Source organism: Onychostoma macrolepis, chromosome 16, assembly GCF_012432095.1.
Source record: "Onychostoma macrolepis isolate SWU-2019 chromosome 16, ASM1243209v1, whole genome shotgun sequence".
NCBI lineage: Eukaryota > Metazoa > Chordata > Actinopteri > Cypriniformes > Cyprinidae > Onychostoma > Onychostoma macrolepis.
Window position 1 is genome coordinate 15799949 of NC_081170.1, and position 20046 is coordinate 15819994.

The 20046-nt window shown below is 36.3% G+C and overlaps 1 protein-coding gene across 2 annotated transcripts; it reads left to right on the forward strand.

The window, feature by feature from the left end:
* Nucleotides 1-147: 147 nt before the first annotated feature.
* erp44 (endoplasmic reticulum protein 44) lies at nucleotides 148-18788 on the forward strand. 2 transcript variants are annotated; one of them, XM_058747840.1, is made up of 11 exons: nucleotides 148-305; nucleotides 7153-7225; nucleotides 7393-7432; nucleotides 8585-8700; nucleotides 9904-10088; nucleotides 10218-10333; nucleotides 11152-11326; nucleotides 13031-13142; nucleotides 15326-15467; nucleotides 16092-16194; nucleotides 18051-18788. In XM_058747840.1, exons 1-11 carry the CDS (start codon nucleotides 249-251, stop codon nucleotides 18156-18158), a joined length of 1227 nt encoding a protein of 408 aa, XP_058603823.1. In that variant the 5' UTR covers nucleotides 148-248; the 3' UTR covers nucleotides 18159-18788. The 2 variants fall into 2 exon arrangements, with proteins under 2 accessions (XP_058603823.1, XP_058603824.1); XM_058747841.1 differs by having other exon boundaries at nucleotides 18054-18788.
* Nucleotides 18789-20046: the final 1258 nt, after the last annotated feature.

Consider the following 20046-nt stretch of genomic DNA (forward strand, 5'->3'; position numbering starts at 1 on the left):
AGGCCACATTCTCACCGTTCGGCCATTAAAGGGATTTATAGTTTTTTAAGAAACAAAACCTAGTTGACTTAACGACTCCCGTCCCAGTATGAAACTACATTTCCCACAATTCCAGAAAACCCGGAATCACAGTTCCCGTAGTCCTGGCCGTATGTACTGCCTGTTTCCTGCAGCAGAGGAGAAGGAGGTGGTGTCGAGAGACTGGCAAGATCCAACAACATCGCAACCTCAACCAACACCACTATACAATGAAATTATCATCAATAATACCCGCTCCCGAACTGCACTACTTCACCCTCCTGCTGGTATGTGTCTGAGTAATCCCGCGCTCTTTCAGTAAAACACTTCTCCAGGTTTACTTGCAATAGCTAGCTCATTTAACGCTAGCTATTGGAAGGGGTTTATGGACTTGGATGTGATGCTCTTGATTTACATCTGTAATTAGCGGGTTATTATAATAAGGTCTCCAGATTTGGAACAACGGGCGACTTTAGCTATGTCACTTCTGAATATGTCAATGGGTTTAATGGCCTGTGATGAATGTAGGTTAGCTGGCTAATGTGGCTAACCAGCTATTAGAGTTACCGGACTTGTAGTCATGATGCAGCTGCAAGTGTGGGACGTTTTGAGAGTTTATAGTCTGTTGGCCAACTATTCCCATTTAATGTACAATCACACTCTCGTATAAACATGCCAAATTATATGATTCATTTAGAGTTTTTGCAAGCAAACTAAGAGTTATTCAATCATACTACCTTTATTTTAAGCAGTATGAAGTACAGTGTTAAAAGGGCCAGGAGAGTTTTGTTCTCTAGTGTAGATAATGACTCGAATAAACGAGTTTTTGGTGAAAAAGAAGGCACCTCGTCATTAACAACGCAAGTTTGGGAACTTTGCACGGGTTTTAAATGATAAATGCAACTTGTTGGTATGAACAAATGTTTTAGGCGCTTACAAGTATCTTACTCTCATTCATAATTGTGAAGTTCCGCAGACAGCGTTTAATGTGAGCCTATTCAGTACGTAAAGTCCTTTAACAAACGAATTAAGCACTTGAAATCGGGTTTTACAATAGGAACTATAGAATTTCCAGGTGTCAACAGTGATCTTTATAGTCCTAAAGTAAAGAGAGGGATATTTTAGGATCATTTCATCCAACTTTGCAGTGAAGAAACCGGTTGGTGAACTACTCTGTTGTGGCCGAATCCTATTGGCTGTCAACCCGGAAGTGACCCGCGCTGCTCCGCGCAGCACAGCATGATGTGAAAACCACAGCAGCGGTATCTTTGCTGCCTTTGTGGTACATTTAAACAAGCATTTAATTGCTCTTGGATTGTATTTTAGCAGGGCCATGGTCATGAATAAGTTTTGACATGGTGTTTTTTTTTTCCCTTTGTGAAAGTAATGTCTGTCACCTCAGAGCAGAGGTAGTTAGCTCGAGATTGACCTCTGACAGCTTCTGTCTGTCTTTTATTAATCATTTCAATAACATGAGTTAAAATGCTTGTAATCTCAACTCATTTGTTGTCTGATATAGTTCATTCCTCACTCTGATATTGTTTCAAAGCAACTTCATGATAGCAATAAATACATAAACCCACTTTTGCCTGACAAGGGTGAAAAACAGTGTGAAGCATTACTGATTTGTTGATGATGTACTGATTTCAACCCATTTTAATAAATGTTATCACAAGTCTCACACGTGTCCAGCTAGCTACATAACACTACTTTGATGACATATTTAAAGTAAGTAGCGACAGATCATTTCTTCCATATTTTGACGTACACTGGAGTGTAACAGATTATCAAAAAAAAAAAATCTATAGCATGCATTTAGAGAATAAATAGGGTGAATTATCATTTCATGCCATCTCTAAATAAAAGTCATTTTTACATAACAGCAATCAAAATGTTTACGTTGGTGAAAAATACTCAGGAACTTCAAGAACTGGACTCTAAAAAATGTTAAGTAGTTGTAGAACCTGCCGCTCAAACCTGTTTGTTTGTCTGAGTAGAAACTCCCCATATTAGAGCTGGGAAACTCTTTGTGATGAATCTCGTTAAGAAATGGATATGCATGTGTCCAAATTTGTTTACTGAAAACACGCCATATGTTGGGTCTAGCTGTGATTTTGTACTTTGTGATCTGAGCGGTTGAGATCAGCCCATGTGGAGCCATGTGTTTGTTTTGTTTCTGTGGCTGTGTTGTGACAGTTGGAGACTTGAGTTCACTGAGAGATTAGCCAGTGAATTTAGGCAGCGTTGTTTAGCAGATGCCAGTTTTGTTGAGGAGGATCACATATGCCTCAGTGTGTGTGTGTGTGTGTGTGTTTATTATTTAAGTCTGAGCATTTTATTTTTAAATAATAGTCTTAGTATTCGATCATGGACTTGAAGACAACTAGTGTGAGGAGCTCTGTCTCATATAATTTGCAGTCAGTCTTGCCATTCACAGTGTACTTGTCAAGTTAGTCTGTCTCACCATGTTTATTTAAGGAGGGGTGAAGATGTCCATAGTATAGCATTATACCTGTCTTCAGGCTATCTTTGATACAGTGCGTCAAACAGGATGTAGAAATGTAGCAACAGCAGACTCATCCAGCCAGCCAGCCTCTTTAACACGTGGCATTATCAAACCCATTTATCACATATGTTAGATAGCCACGTTACTTAGCTTCAGTGAACTTTGGTAGTGAATGTGATATGATCATTTCAGAGTAATAACACAAAACATATATTTGCTAGATTATTCATACCACATAGAATCAGCCAGACTATCATCACATGTCTAAAGACAATGGCAAAAGTCCAAACTACATTTCGTTACGTTGTTTTTTTATGTTACAGAAAGGCAAGTCTGTCACAATTATGGAACTTTTTCCTGCAATTAATTGTTATGATAAAATAAATTAATTGTGTTTTACTCATGTCAGTTACAGTGCATGCGTAATCCACATATATCTTAAGACACCATTTATGAACTGAACTTGTAAACATATATGTATATTATGAATATAGTGTAACATTTCATCTCAACATTTCAAGTCTAAGTAATATGTGTGTAGATATGACTAAAATGCTCTAAATATTAAAGTACATTATCTAGTAGTATTATTACAAAAATATGGTAATAATATTAATTTAGTATAAAAATGATTCACATATCAGACAGACCAATGATACGACATGGCTAAAGGATGTGTATATATTTTCATTTAAGCAAAAACCTTTTCTGTATTTGATCAAAATTCCCTTATTTGAGTAGTAGTATGTGATTGGAATTTAAAGTGTTCAGTGATCACAGTTAGATTAGATTATGGGAGTTTATCAGTTTTCACTGTTACTAAGTAACAGTGAGGCTTAAATGTACTTTCCCATTAAAGGGGCTTTTGGGGAAAAAATGGAGAAATATAAAATGATTTAATTAAGAAGGTCTTAGGTGAAACATCTTTTGTTGATAAGAGACTATCAACAAAAGTCAATTTTACCGCATATATATATATATATATATATATATATATGTATATGTGTGTATATATGTGTATATATGTATATATATATGTATATATGTATATGTATGTATATGTATGTATATATATGTATATATGTATATATATGTATGTATATATATGTGTATATATGTATATATATATATATATGTATGTATATATGAGTATGTATATATATATGCGGTAAAATTGACTTTTGTTGATAGTCTCATATATATATATATATATATATATATATATATATATATATACATATACATATACATATACACATTGTTACGCAACAAGGTGGCGTCAAGGGACTGTCTTTGAGTGAGTCTTTAAACCATTCATTCAACTAACTGTTACACGTTCAAAAGCGCTGATTCATTCAGAGATTTGTAATGAAACACGCTGTTGAAATCATTTTAACTTTGAGCACCACTTTTAAAGGCTCAGCTGACCAGCAGAGCGTCGATGCTAAGACAGATTTCGCTTTCCTTGGACATGACAACCTGTTTTCACAAATATACATGACTCCGCCTGAAGGACAAACGCAGGTAATCGCACGCGATCAGTCGATCTCTCTCTCATTCGCACGCAGTCTGTTTAGGCTTGTTAAGCACAAATTTACTGAGCCTCTGTACAAATCAGCATGATACACATTGTTATCATTACTAATATTCAGTACACATGCACGAAGTGTAAAACGAGATGGGCATAACCTTACGAAAAAGAAAACACGGAAATATCGCGGTTGTTGCATTCCTCTGCGGTTATGCTCGTCAATAGCGCGGTATTGCGATATTGCGGTTATCGTGACAGCCCTAAAGAGACTTAAGACTCGTTCTTATAGCTACTGGACACTAGACTTCAATCTTTAATCTAAGAGTCCAGTGGTAAATCAATAATATAAATAAATAAATAAATAAATAAATATATATATATATATATATATATATATATATATATATATATATATATATATATATATATATATATATATATATAAATATATATATATATATATAAATAAGATAAATAAATATAGGCTTGACTGTCACAATTGTTACAAGCACATTTTGCTTTTACTTATTTAGTAAGAGGGTGATGATTATTTAATATAATATGGTGTGGATATATGCAAAGATGAAGTAAAATTCAATAGAGCTTAGCGATGGAGTAGCACACTTCAAATGAACTTTGCAAACTGCCACACTTGTCGGATGGAACAGGTCAGCAAAGATTCACTTTCCATTTGTCTTTTAATATCCCATTTCTCTCAGAAATTTTATCCATGAATGACGTATTAGGTCTTTAATGATCTTGCCTGGACTAAAAGCATCAGTTTTCCTGTTTGTCATTCAAATAAACTACATCCTTGTCTGACTTTTCACATTTGCATATGTGTTTTGCTTAATGCTAATTTGATGTTATTAGCATAAATAGGTAATCATCAGTTTCCCTTTTCAGTCTACACACACATGAACTTTGGTACTTTACTTAGTTATATTTGTATGAATAGAAAAATATTAAACAACTGAGACTTAAACTGAACATGTTTCACAGACATTTGGTGGACAGAAATGGATTAATGAATTTCTGAACAAAAGGGGGTTGATATTAGGGCTGCTCGATTATGACAAAAATCATAATCACGATTATTTTGGTCAATATTGTAATCACGATTATTAGTGGGCCATATGACCAAAACTTTATATGAAATAATTATTTGAAGATAGTGATAAATATCAGATACATATTTTCTGTAAATAAGGTTGCTATGACATCTACATTTTAGAGACCAACGAAATGTCACACTACTAGAGTAACTAATATTAGTAATAAAAAAAAGGTCCTCAAAATTATTTAAAATAATTAAACTGCCAGTAATAAAAAAGCAAAGGAATACAATGGCAGTATTAATAGACCGTTTGTATATCTATATTGGAATCGCTTGTTATCCGAATACTTGTCTAGTAGTCATTTTGGACCTTGCATTAAAGCTGGTGTTTTGTATAAGAGATATTATACAGGTGCTGGTCATATAATTAGAATATCATCAAAAAGTTGATTTATTTCACTAATTCCATTCAAAAAGTGAATCTTGTATATTATATTCATTCATTACACACAGACTGATATATTTCAAATGTTTATTTCTTTTAATTTTGATGATTAGAGCTTACAGCTCATGAAATTCAAAAATCATTATCTCAAAATATTAGAATATTACTTAAGACCAATACAAAGAAAGGATTTTTAGAAATCTTGGCCAACTGAAAAGTATGAAAATGAAAAGTATGAGCATGTACAGCACTCAATACTTAGTTGGGGCTGCTTTTGCCTGAATTACTGCAGCAATGCGGCGTGGCATGGAGTCGATCAGTCTGTGGCACTGCTCAGGTGTTATGAGAGCCCAGGTTGCTCTTATAGTGGCCTTCAGCTCATCTGCATTGTTGGGTCTGGTGTCTCTCATCTTCCTCTTGACAAGGTTCAGGTCAGGCGAGTTTGCTGGCCAATCAAGCACAGTAACACTATGGTCATTGAACCAGCTTTTGGTACCTTTGGCAGTGTGGGCAGGTGCCAAGTCCTGCTGGAAAATGAAATCAGCATCTCCATAAAGCTTGTCAACAGAAGGAAGCATGAAGTGCTCTAAAATTTCCTGGTAGATGGCTGCGTTGACTGTGGACATCAGAAAACACAGTGGACCAACACCAGCAGATGACATGGCAGCCCAAATCATCACTGACTGTGGAAACTTCACACTGGACTTCAAGCAACATGGATTCTGTTTCTCTCCACTCTTCCTCCAGACTCTGGGACCTTGATTTCCAAATGAAATGCAAAATTGACTTTCATCTGAAAAGAGGACTTTGGACCACTGAGCAACAGTCCAGTTCTTTTTCTCCACAGCCCAGTTAAGATGCTTCTGACGTTGTCTCTGGTTCAGAAGTGGCTTGGTAGCCCTTTTCCTGAAGACGTCTGAGCGTGGTGACTCTTGATGCACTGACTCCAGCTTCAGTTCTCTCCTTGTGAAGCTCTCACAAGTGTTTGAATCGGCTTTGCTTGACTGTATTCTCAAGCTTGCGGTCATCCCTGTTGCTTGTGCACCTTTTCCTACCCAAATTCTTCCTTCCAGTCAACTTTGCATTTAATATGCTTTGATACAGCACTCTGTAAACAGCCACACCTTTCAGTAATGACCTTCTGTGACTTACCCTGTTTGTGGAGGGCGTCAATGTTCGTCTTCTGGATCATTGCCAAGTCAGCAGTCTTCCCCATTATTGTGGTTTCAAAGAACAAGAGATACGCAGAATTTATACTGTAGGGATGGTCATTTATTCAAACTCAAATGTAAATATTCTAATATTTTGAGATACTGATTTTTGACTTTCATGAGCTGTAAGCTCTAATCATCAAAATTAAAAGAAATAAACATTTGAAATATATCAGTCTGTGTGTAATGAATGAATATAATATACAAGTTTCACTTTTTGAATGGAATTAGTGAAATAAATCAACTTTTTGATGATATTCTAATTATATGACCAGCACCTGTAGATTATCAGTTTGACTGTCCAATGATAATGGTTTATCACTGTATTACTGTTATTACTGACATACAAAGAGTTTACCAATGAACCACTTGTGTTGTTGGCAGGTAACGGGTCTGTATACTCCAGGACGAGGAGAGATCACCAGCCTGGATGCTGGAAACATCGATGACATCCTCAGTGAGTTCTTACCCTGTTTATTTGTGTGTTTGAAGAAGGCTGTTTCATCAGTGGTTTCAATCAGACAGTTGCTGCACCTGTGTCGTGAATGTGGGTGTGAGTTATCTAATGGTGCTTTGTCATTGTAGTAGATCAAATGAAATTAAACCACACGTTTCTCTCCGCAGACAATGCAGGGGTGGCTCTAGTCAACTTCTATGCAGACTGGTGAGTGTTCCAGATGTGTGTAGGTTAGAAAGGGTCATGAGAGTTGTTGATTTTCTCAGTATGGGTAGATGACAAAAATACTTATCTATGTTGACTTGTCCTGAGGATGATGATATAACAAAAAGCTTTTGGATGATGATATTATTGTAACAATACACAATACTGATATCACAATACAATACAATACACTTACAATACTATAGTGTGAAAAATAAAATGCTAGGGGTTATTTTTTTGGATTATTACTTTGAGGACATATAATTAACGGCTAGCAAAAAGAACTGTTCATTAACCAAAATAGAAATATTCCTGATTCTGCTTAGCTAAAAATACTGAATTGTTAGAAATGTATGCTTGTATTCTGTCCCTGACTACATACATTTAAAACGTTTTGTATATTGTATTGTGTAATGTATTTTATTTTTAACGTATTAATAATAATAATAATTTCAATAAACGCGGCAGTTCAAATTTAATATTTGATATGCTCTTTATATGTACATCATTGTTTATATGTGAATAAAAGCCTAAATTAAATCTGTCTAAACTTTCATTTTGGGGTGAACTATACATAATACATATTGTCATTATCCATGATACATATTGTTGCATTTTTGTATTGCGATATATTGTGACATGATATCTTGTTACATGATTATTATCATGTTACAGATGATGATAATAATAATAATAATATTGTTGTTTAAATACTTTATTGATCATTGGTTATTAATTAAGAAACTACATGGAATATTGGTAAAATATCTTTTATACAACAGAACCATTTAAAATGGCAAAAACTATTTTTAAAAGAAGTCGTGAGCATTTATTAGATCTAAAGTATTAATAGTAGTAGTAATATATTATTGTTATCATTATTCAATAAATATATTTGTTTTAAAATAATAAAATGGTCAAAAAGTGAATAAAATTTATAGCATTTATAGGACCTGAAATATACACTTTAAACAAAACGCAAAGTAGTGGGATCTCATATCACCATGAAGTGGTTTATCTTATGCCTGGCTTACATTTACATTTTATTGAACAGACCTGAAATGAAAAAAGAAAAACTTTTTTGCATCTCGTAATTTAAAGTACTGTATCTCTACCCAGTTCTGAGCTCATTTTATTTGTGTGTATTTTCTGCAGGTGTCGTTTCAGTCAGATGCTCCACCCCATCTTTGAGGAGGCATCGAATATAGTGCGGGAGGAATATCCAGACGCTACACAGGTGGTGTTTGCCCGGGTGGACTGTGACCAGCACTGTGAGTTTATACACACACACACACGCACACACACACACACATTGGTTTAGCCTTTGAGATAAAGCAAATTAAACAGAATTATTGATGTCTTGTAAAGTGTTTGAAGGTTTAATGACAAAACTGCATCTTCTGTGAAGTCAAGGCGGCTCAAAGATACCCCACAGTGTGGGTGTGTGAGCGAGAGAGACCGCACATGACTGATTCCAGCCGATCAGCTTTGGAGTATTTTCCCCCACATCAGTTGACTTTCATGTCTCGGCACCTCCCCCTTTCTTTCTTGCCTTCTCTCTTTCTTTTTTCTCTACTTTCTTTAGTTCTTTCCCATTTTTTGGCTCTGTACTTTGACTTGAGTCCATCTTTCTCTTTAAAATGAGACTACCCGCGACCTCTGACCTTTTGATCTTTCCTTCTCATAACCTAAAAAACTAAACATTCATGATTGACCCATATTTGTTCTCCAAAGCGCAAAGCATCTCCAAGGTTGAAGTGTTTATTTCTACATTTGGGTCCTAAAACTCACCTTTCGATGTAAAGCAAAGAGAATTAAGCGTGCCTGGCAAAAGTCATGTCACCTCATTCTGTTGGATTTCATTGATTTAAAAGCACCTTTAGATATTCAAATGCCATCTATAATGTTCACTACCGTTCAAAAGCTTGGGGTCAGTAAGAGATATATATATATATATATTTTTTTTTTTTTTAAGAGCTGTTAATACTTTTATTCATCAGTGATGAAATAGATTGACCAAAAATGACAGTAAAGACTATTTCACATAAATGCTGTTCTTTCTATTCATCAAAGAATCCTGAAAAAGTCGACCACAGTTTCCACAAAAATGTTTTTCTGTTTTCAACATTGATAATAAGAAGAAATGTTTCTTGAGCAGCAAATTAGAATGATTTCTAAAGAATTATGTGACACTGAAGACTGGAGTAATGATTGCTGGAAATTCAGCTTTACCATCACAGGAATAAATTACATTTTAAAATACATCATAATACAAAACCATTATCTTAAAAATTTCCTTTTTTTTATAATATTACTGTTTTTAATGTATTTCTGATCAAATAAATGACACAGACTAGGTGAGCATAAGAATCTTCTTTAATAAACTTATACAAATCTTAGCAACCTCAAACTTTGAATGGTAGTTTAGCCGATATAAAAGAGTTATTGAGTTATTTTTATGTTTCCACTGATAGCTGATATAGCCCAGCGCTACAGGATAAGTAAATACCCCACACTGAAGCTGTTCAGGAATGGGATGATGATGAAGCGAGAATACAGAGGTCAAAGGTCAGTGACCGCCATCGCTGATTTCATCCGCCAGCAGAAAGTGGATCCGATAAAAGGGATAGAAAGTCTGGAGGAAATCAGCACTATAGATGTGAGTGTTTCACGATCACAATACTGTTTTATTTCTGTAACACTTTTAAAATATCTACCCAAAGTGCTTTTTGGTACAATGACTAAGAATGATCACTGTGTCATCTTAATGTCCTTCCTTCCCTTTCAGAGGAGTAGACGCACCATCATTGGTTACTTTGAAAAAAGGGACTCTGACAATTACCATACTTATGAGAAAGTGGCCAACATCCTGAGGGATGACTGTGTTTTCCTGGCAGCTTTTGGGTAAGAGAAGCACTCAAGATATTTAAAGTTAGCATGACATGATAATTCACAGAACCTGTTTTCTAAGTGATTGTATTATATGCATGGGTCAATTAAAAAAAAAATCTGTCATCATTTACTCCTCCTCATGTTATGTCAAACCTTTGTGCAAAACTTTTTCAGTGAACACAGAAAGACAATTTTTAACAATGTTTACACAGCCCTTTTCCATACATCAACAGTACAGTTGTAAGTGACCGTATGGCTTCAGAAGACTTGAAATATGCCCAACAAATCATATGGACTACTTTTATGATTCCAAAATGGTGCTGTTCAGTTATTTTGTATAACATATAGGTTTAAAATGTTGAATATTGTGCGTGAGTAAATGATGACAGAATTTTCAGTTTGAGTGAACTGTTTCTCTAAGGCAAGACACTACAGGCAGCACTGATCGGTTTTGAGATTTTGGGCTATTTTGCTTCCATAACACGTATTCTTTCAGACTAAATACACATTTAAGTGTTTATTTTAGTACACTTTATCTATTTGTGTACACTTTCAATTACAATACATATTTTTTCCTCTGCACTTAGATTCTGATTTTTGTACTTTTGATTTATGCAAATTCTGTTAGATGATGCATTGTTTCTATATTTATACATAACATTAGAGAAAACTTGTAATATAAAAGTTGTCTTAATGTACTGTGAATAATCAGCTGGGGAAGTATGGTGATATCAACTAGTTAAAATGTTTACCTTTCCTTAAATAAAGTCAGTCTGACTTGATTACCTCAATTTTACCTCGTTTTTCTATTCCTCTCTCGTTTTTTACAGGGACGTTTCTAAGCCTGAGCGGTTCAGTGGTGATAATATTATTTATAAGCCAATGGGAGAGAATGCTCCTGACATGGTCTACATGGGCTCACTCACAAATTTTGACCTCAGCTACGCCTGGACACAGGACAAGTGTGTGCCGCTAGTCCGAGAAATCACATTTGAAAATGGAGAGGTATGCTTTCCTTTCTCAGAATATCTTTTTGTGTGTATGAGAGGACACGCATGTACTATTTGTCTGCATTTGTTATTTGTGTACATCTAACAGTCGAAAAACGAATTCATCATTTGCATAAGAAAAGTCCCCTCCCCCTCAGTGTACTTTTCCCACACTCAAGCACATCTGACTGTGTACGTTTCAAGTGTGTTTGTGTTTTAAAGTCGTCCGCATGCCATGTCCTTTAGTGGGTGTGGGTTTTTTCTTTGATTTACTTGACCGCATGTTTTGAATAACTTCGGTCTCTGTTGCTCGGTGATAGAGCAGATTCTCCACAATCCGCTCCACTGACCCACCTCTGCCCAACTGCACTTCACCCAAACATCCTACACACTCTCAAAACTCATTAGACCGCATTTGTTTCTGGTCCTCAATTCAGAGCAATGTTCCATCAGTGCTAATACACTCAAGAAAATGATTCTCCAACCCAGGTGAAAAACAAGTACACTTCCATAATGTACTTAAAGTGCTCTATTTCCGCACACTAGTGTACTCAACTGTGCTATTTTGAGACACCATGAATATGAACTAAAATGCACTTTTAACATACTATCTTTGTATTTAAAAAATATATTTAGCTACCACTTGTAGTACACTTGAGTGTACTAGTGAATGAAAGATTGGTTCAAGTGTTCTACAAGTGGTAACTAAATACATTTTTTAAATACAAAGATAGTATGTTAAAAGTGCATTTTAGTTCATATTCATGGTGTCTCAAAATAGCACAGTTGAGTACACTTAGATGACCTTAAGTTTATCTTAAGAAGTACTAAAAGATCATTTTTAGTATATTAAGTACAAAATTAGTGCGCAAAAATAGAGCACTTTAAGTACATTATGGAAGTGCACTTGTTTTTCACCTGGAAACACTGTTCAGAATATTTCAAAAAATAATTTTCATTTAACACCATTATGTTAGGCTTCCCATTTAAACAATTGCATTGTGTTAAACTGACTTGAAACTGTTGCGTTTTGGTTCAACTCAATATTTTCATTTTGAAAGAACATAAATGAATTTACTTGTGTAACTAGGAAGTGGATTTCCCCTTCCCATCATGCTTTGCACAGGGCTGGATAAGGAGAGTAAATCTTGACATAAAATGTTATTTTAGGCATTTTTATTAAGATGATAACATTGGGAGACTTGTTAATGTTTAATGCTCTTTTATGTTTGTATTTAAAATACTTTCTGGTATGTTAGTGTTTTTGGGGGTTACCATTGTGGTAAAGTGTAGAGCATGTGCTTGGGTTGAGGATCTGCAAACATGAATCAAAGTTATTTTAATAATAAAAAACAACTACTTTTGGCATGACATGGATGTATCAAAACCATCTTATGCTATGCCTAACAAGTCGGCTAATGCCTAAAGTTAAATAAATAATTAAATAATTTTTTTGAGTGTAGAATGATGTCTGCCCAATAATTTATTTTCCATTGGCCCAACTCAATTACATTTCATCACATGAATAAGTTTTTTATGAGTTGGGGCTACACACATTTATTGGATGGAAATCCTGCCCTCAATTAAATTAAGTTCATCCAATGAATAATTTTTTTTTGAGTGTATGTTGTATAACAGAAATGGGACTTTTTACTGTTTGTATCACCCTGCTTGTCTGTGTTCAACTGTGATTAGAATTTGTTTTTGTGTGCGTGTGAAGGAACTGACGGAGGAGGGCATCCCGTTCCTGATCCTCTTCCATCAGAAGGACGACACAGATAGTCTGGAGAAATTTCAGCAAGAAGTGGCTCGCCAGCTTATCAGTGAAAAGGGTATGCATAGGGATCACTAAAAGGGTCATGGGCGGGTCATCTTTTAATATTGAATCATTTTAATAAAACTATTATTTAAAACAATTAATAAAAGCCACTCATAGAACTCGCACCTTTAAATGTATTCACTTTGGATATGGAGTCATGTATTGCAGGTTTCCTCTTACAACATTGCTTTTCAAGACATTAGGGGCTTTCACACTGGAGGAACCTTTACATGGTTCCTAGAACTATTGGAGGAAGTACCCGCTTTTTGGCATGTTCGCACCGCAGGAACTAGGAACGTATTTAGTTCTATGAACTCTGTTTGGGGAAACTAAGGGCGCTTTTCCACTGCATGATACGCACGACACGGTACGGTTCGGTACAGTTCACTTTTGGGGGATTTTCCACTGGGTACAGTACCTGGTACGTGGTACTTTTTTCAGTACCACCTCGGCTGAGGTTCCAAGTTAACTGTACCGTTACCAAAACGTGATGTGTAAACTCTGCTGATCACTGATTGGTCAGAGAAAATTGTCACTGCGAACTTACCACACGAGACACAACAGACCCGTTAGCGCACAGCCAGTGCAACTGTTTTGAATGAGCACACCTTTTTTTTTAACAAAAATGGCTGTTTCGTTGTCTGTTGAGGAAGTACAGATGTTCCTCTCGTTGATAGCCAAGAAGCAGATCCAGCGATAGCTTGATGAAGCGACATGGAATGAAAACGTTTTTCAGGGGTCACAGCAGTAGAGGCTGCGCAACTATAACGACATGTAAATAATCCTGCCCACTCTAAAGCAGTACTAAACTGCAGTGGAAACGCGAACCGTGCTGTGCCGAGCCGAGTTTGAGTAACAAGTCTGACTCTCTAACCATTAGGTCATGACTGCCAGTGTGAATGCAACCAGGAAATCGGCCCGAGGTTGAAATTGGTTCTCTAGGAACCACCATTTCTGGCTAGTTCCTAGAACTACGTGGTGCGAAAGCCCCTATAGTACTGAGTTAAGGGCTGCCTCTCCCAAAAGTATTGTAAGCCTATATAATGCAAGTGTGTGGGACCTTTTTAAACCATAATCTATGGTTTTTGGGCAACTGTCATACATGTGTTTGCTGGACATAACCACAGTATGTTGTGAAGCATGATATAAGCTTGTTGTGAAAGTGACAGAGAAGCATATAGGACCAACACTTTCACAATGCAACGTTGTTTACATCATGTGAACATTCTTAAGATAGTTGACCAGTAGTGATGGTTTATAGTTTAAAAACACACCCTTTTATTTCACTTAAAAAAAATTGATTCATCACGTATGGATTACCGCTGTGTTTGTTTTGTGTGTTTTTAAGGCATCAGCTTCGGCGGTCATGTACACTTCCATTATGGATTATTTTTATAAAAAAATATTTGTGTTCAGTTGAAGAAAGAGTCATGTACACCTGGGATGGCATGACAGTGAATCCCTTTAAAGGGATAGTTCACCCAATAATGAAAATTACTCACCCTCAAGTTGTTCCAAACCTGTAAGACCTTCGTTCATCTTCAGAACACAAATTAAGGTATTTTTGATGAAATCCGAGAGCTTTCTGACCCTGCATAGACAGCAATGTAACTACCACGTTCAAGGCCCAGAAACGTAGTAAGGGCATTTTTAAAATAGTCCATGTGACATCCGTGGTTCAACCATTAATTTTATGAAGCTACAAGAATACTTCTTGTGTGCAAAGAACACAAAAATAAGTAAAAGTAAAAAGTATTCTCGTAGCTTCATAAAATTAACGGTTGAACCACTGATGTCACATGGACTATTTTAACAATGTCCTTGCTACATTTCTGGGCCTTGAACGTGGTAGTTGTGTTGCTGTCTATGCAGGGTCAGAAAGCTCTCGGATTTTACCAAAAATATCTTAATTTGTGTTTCCAAGATGAACGAAGGTCTTACAGGTTTGGAATGACATGAGGGTGAGTAATTAATTTTCAGACAGAATTTTCATTTTTGGGTGAACTAACCCTTTAAGATTGACTAAAAATTAATTGTAATGTATTATTAAATTGATTAGTTAACCCACCAACTAGTCTGTTTTGAAAATGATTTTTTTTTTCACATCACCTTATGCAAATGCAGTTTTGATGGCCAAAAATGATGTTTAGACACGGACAGTATCTACAACACATCTAAATTTACCTTTTCTCTCAGGCTCTATAAATTTTCTTCATGCCGATTGCGATAAGTTCCGGCACCCTCTGCTGCACATTCAGAAGACCCCCACCGACTGCCCTGTAATTGCCATCGATAGTTTCCGCCACATGTATGTCTTGCCAGAATTCAGCGACCTTGCGTAAGTATTGGACTTGTCCATGTGTATTTATTGCAGGGATTCCTTCAGCCTCCTCTCTGCAGTTTATCTCTTGTTCCAGACACCTACCCATTAAACAACGATTGTAGACTCGGCCCACAGCAACACACTGAGAGAGTGATAGAGAACGGGCTTTGGGCTTCATCTCTCAGCCAGTTATGCCAATTAATTTAGCAACACCTGACTGATAGCTGTAATGTGCGTGCGTGTGTGTGTGAACATAGCAGCTTAGTTTTCATAGGTTTATAACTATGTTATTACTACTTTATAACTGCATCATAATTATTTATGACACCAGAGGCCCTATATGACAGAAAGCATCATAATTCAGCGCATGCCTTATTTTATTAAGCACTCTGTATATCCTATTATCCAATAAGGGCCTTATCAGCCTGCCTCTCGTCAGTCTTAGATACAGCTGATTGTCCAGGGGGTCGGTGGCGTCTGGGGCAGTACAGATGATGTCATTATCTTGTTAAAATGCTGTGGTTTTGGAGACTGTCGGCTCTCTCTGGGTCTTATCTGTTCACTCATTAAATCAGTGATGCTGCTCGTGTTGTTGTTTGTTTTTTGGACTGTTTTATGATGCCTTGTGTGTATGAACAGGGTTCCAGGAAAGCTGAGGCAGTTTGTTTTGGACCTGCACTCAGGAAAGTTGCACAGAGAGTTCCATCATGGCCCAGACCCCACAGACAGCACTCCAGGACAGGTCAGAGTTCACCACAGCTTCCGCACAGGATTGCTTTTCATTTATAAGAGTTTGAGATTTGAGTTGGACCTCTTAGAGAACGTCTTTACGACCACATCAAACGGGAGACTTTTTAGACATGCACTCCACTTCACCTCAGTGCCAGACGATAGTCAAACGAGCATGAAAAGGTACGGGTGACGAGAAGCTTCAGTAGAACAACAGTGAACTGCGGTCAGATGAGATGTTGTCAGGTCATATGTCAGCAAAAACAAATTTTCCTGTCCTGTCAGCCTTATACTGTGCTTGTAACACGTGCTCTTCAATTGCACGCAAAAAATGCGGTGCCAAGCTGTATGCCATTTCATAATAAAGCGCAATTACTTATAAAAGGTTGTGAGAAAACACGAAGCCTGTCAGATCAGTGTCACGTTTAGCAGCGGCAGCTCTTAAAGAATTAGCAGCCAAAAAATGGAAAAACCCAGCTGCTGTGATGTCTGTTAATCAAAGAACAAAAGGAAAAAGAGGAATTCAATAGCTTTTAACTTTAAGAAATCATCTATATTTAATTTAGAATTTAGTGTTTGATAACTTCATACAATTTCTGTTTATTTCCTACTTGCTGAAGGGCACAGGTAGCTAAATATGACATTTATTATAATGGGTTTATGTGAAGTTAAATTAAAAAATAACTTTCAATTTAACTTAAAACCTTTAAAGTATAATAAATCTTAAAATCGATAGCTCTCATTTATACTTTAATGTTGAATAGCTATAATCAATGGTCAGTTTCATAGAGACATCAGTATTGGTATCAGTGATACTCGCCTTCAGTCATAAAAAAGATGTCACTAAACAAATATACTGTCTTTATATTGTTTGTACATTAACTTGAAGATTGCATGTGAAATTATTACAATATAAAAAGTATTTATAAAAACTTTAATGTTTGGTGAGATTAATCGTGATTTAATTAAAAATTGAATCAATTGACAGCACTATATATATATACATGCTTTCTACAAACACAATGCAAGTGATGACCTGTTGAATATTCAAGTAAACAAGTCACTTATGGTCACCAAGTAACAAAAACGGTAATATTGTGAAATATATTAACAATTCATAACTGTTTTCTATTTTATTATAATTTAAAATATTATTTATTCCTGTGATGGTAAAGCTGAATTTTCAGCAATCATTACTCCAGCCGTCAGTGTCACATAATCCTTCAGAAATTATTTTAATATGCTGATTTGGTGCTCAAGAAGCATTTCTTATATACATTTGTTTAGGATTCTTATAAACTATAACTAAACTATTATAAACTACTTATTAATTTTTTAAAAATTACTGACCTCAAACTTTTGAATAGTAGTGTGTAAAACTACTCTTTTAGTATCGATGCTTGTAATTTCACATCCCATTATTAACAAATTACAGATTGCACATAACGCGATCATTATGCGATATTAGTTAATCAGCTTCTGTTTGGCCTGTACATATCGAGATGACATTTTGCTCAAAATCAGTGTTGTCCACTTTTCGGCTGATTAAAGTACCCCATTATGACAGGCACTTTACTCAGGTTGTGAGTTCAGCACACTTCCTGATCCAAATCTCTGAAAAGAACGTGTTCATCTAGACTAATTAATGCAGGCATACATTAATTAAGAATATTACTGAATGAAACGCACGTGCTGACATTTGAATGGAGACACAGCAGAATGAACCCGGTGGCCTCGGTGCAGAGTGATCTGTTGACAGGAACACATCCATCTAGCTGTGCTTCTCAAAATAATGACTGTGTAAACAGACTCTTTACAGATCCAGGTGATTTGTGGTTGTTTATTCACCTGTTTGTGTGTGTGTTCCAGCAGGAGGAGAATAGAGAGGTGGCCAGTAATCCCCCAGAGAGTTCCTTCCAGAAATTGGCCCCCAGTGAGACGCGCTACACCATCCTCAGGGACCGGGACGAGCTGTGATGTCACAACCGCATCGAGACCCAACCCAGAACCCAGCAGTCAGCTGGTGCCCACCCGGCACTGCCGCTGCCTGCGCAACGTCTATTTTCAAAATTTTTATTTTAGATAAAAAAAAGTGAGAAGGCCCTGAGCTTTTTTGGGGTGGGGAATGAAGAGGAGTGTTTTTACTTTTGTTTTTGGAGCTTGTAAATATGTTTGTGCTCTGTGGGTCTTGTCTAAATTAAAAATATGATTTTTTTTTTTTTTTTTTTTCGCCCTACGTTTTTGTCTCCCCAAGTCCCTTTTTTGTAGGAAAAAACATTGGTAAATTGTTGGTCCTCTTTGTTGGAAAGCAAATTGAGTTTATCACGGATCTTAAGTGCGAGCAAGTGGAATCATGGGGGGAAAAAAAGAACAAACCTGCAGTCAACCTGTGGTATTTCACTCCAGTCCTCAACAGAGCGTGTGTGTGTGTGTGTGTGTGTGTGTGTGTGTGTGTGTGTGTGTGCGCACATGTATGTTACATGTGCTTATTAGTCTGTATTCATGTACTGTACCGTTCCAGACTTGTTTAAATTCACGCTCGCTAAGATCCAGACTCGCTAGTCTCATATCATCCCATTCCACCAGGGGGAGTGGTCAGGGGCGGGGTTACGTGGGGGTCGGGTTTAGAGGGCTGGGGATTATTTGTAAATCTGTCATCTCAGAGGGGACAAGGAAACCAAAAAAAGAAAAGTAAATTAAAAAAAAAAAAACATTTTACAAGATTCTATGTTGTCTGTGTTTCATTAAACGTGTTTCACGTTTTCTTTACTTTTGCACTTACTAGGTCACATTACATCTGTACATTAAAAGATATTGCATAAAAATGTAAGATAAAAGGTTAATAGTCATCTTATTTTAAAAGCAAATTTAAAAATAATCCCAGTAAGTATCAAGTTGAGTATAAAAGGTTCTTCCTGTGTTACATTACTCTAAATAAAATGAGCATTATCTCACAGGCAGGGACAGTCCACCGAAAAAAGTATATTGTCACCATCATGCTGTTCCAAAGTTGTATGATTCTCTTTTCTCTGTATAACAAAGATATTTTGAGGAATGATGGTAACAAAAAAGTGTCAGTTCCCACTGATTTATGTTTGTCTGTACATCGGAAGTCAATAGAACCAAAACTGTTTGGTTGCCAACATTCTTCAAAATATCTTCTTTTTCATTCCGCAGAAGAAAAAAGTTTGGAATAACAAGGGTGAGTAATGATTCACTCAGAATTTTTATTGTTGTACAGACTATCACTTTAAAGGTGTGGGACCTAAAAGATTGTGCATTTTAATCCAAATGTCCTGTTCTAATTATCTAAAGTTGGGGAGCAATATCACAATGACAAAATATTGCCTTGTGAGCACTTCATACTCCATCTGCCCACCAACACTGGGCTACCCCTTCAACTGTGGCAGACTCTGATGACTAAACTGAGATTAAAAAAAGGTTTTTAGGTTTAAGATAACATCAAGAAAGTGAGCCTAAGGTTGCACAAAGGCTGTAATTGCTCAAAAAGGCCTGATTTAATCTGTCATGTTTTCTTCAAATTTGTCAATTGTCATTTGATCTTACGATGTAACGAAACTATGTATGTCCCAAAGTCAACAGGTGGTGTAAACAGACAGTATGCACTCAATGTACTGTGAAAATTATACATTAAGACAGCTACAGCTTGTCACTATAGGGCGGTATCCTTAAAGGTGCATCTTTGTACCTTATCAACCCTTTAAGGGGCCATATTAGTGCCTTACTGTATTAGCGACAAGATGAAGGAATTTTATTTTATTTTTTTTGCTGAGAGTTTGAGGACAGCATCATCATGTAACGGTCACTGACAGGACTCAAAGACAATCCTAAACAGTGCATGCAG

Coding starts and splice junctions, on each gene's coding strand:
- erp44 (XM_058747840.1), top strand. CDS start 249: ATGAAATTATCATCAATAATACCCGCTCCCGAACTGCACTACTTCACC. Junction 306..7,152: donor ACTACTTCACCCTCCTGCTG/GTATGTGTCTGA, acceptor TGTTGTTGGCAG/GTAACGGGTCTGTATACTCC. Junction 11,327..13,030: donor TCACATTTGAAAATGGAGAG/GTATGCTTTCCT, acceptor GTGCGTGTGAAG/GAACTGACGGAGGAGGGCAT.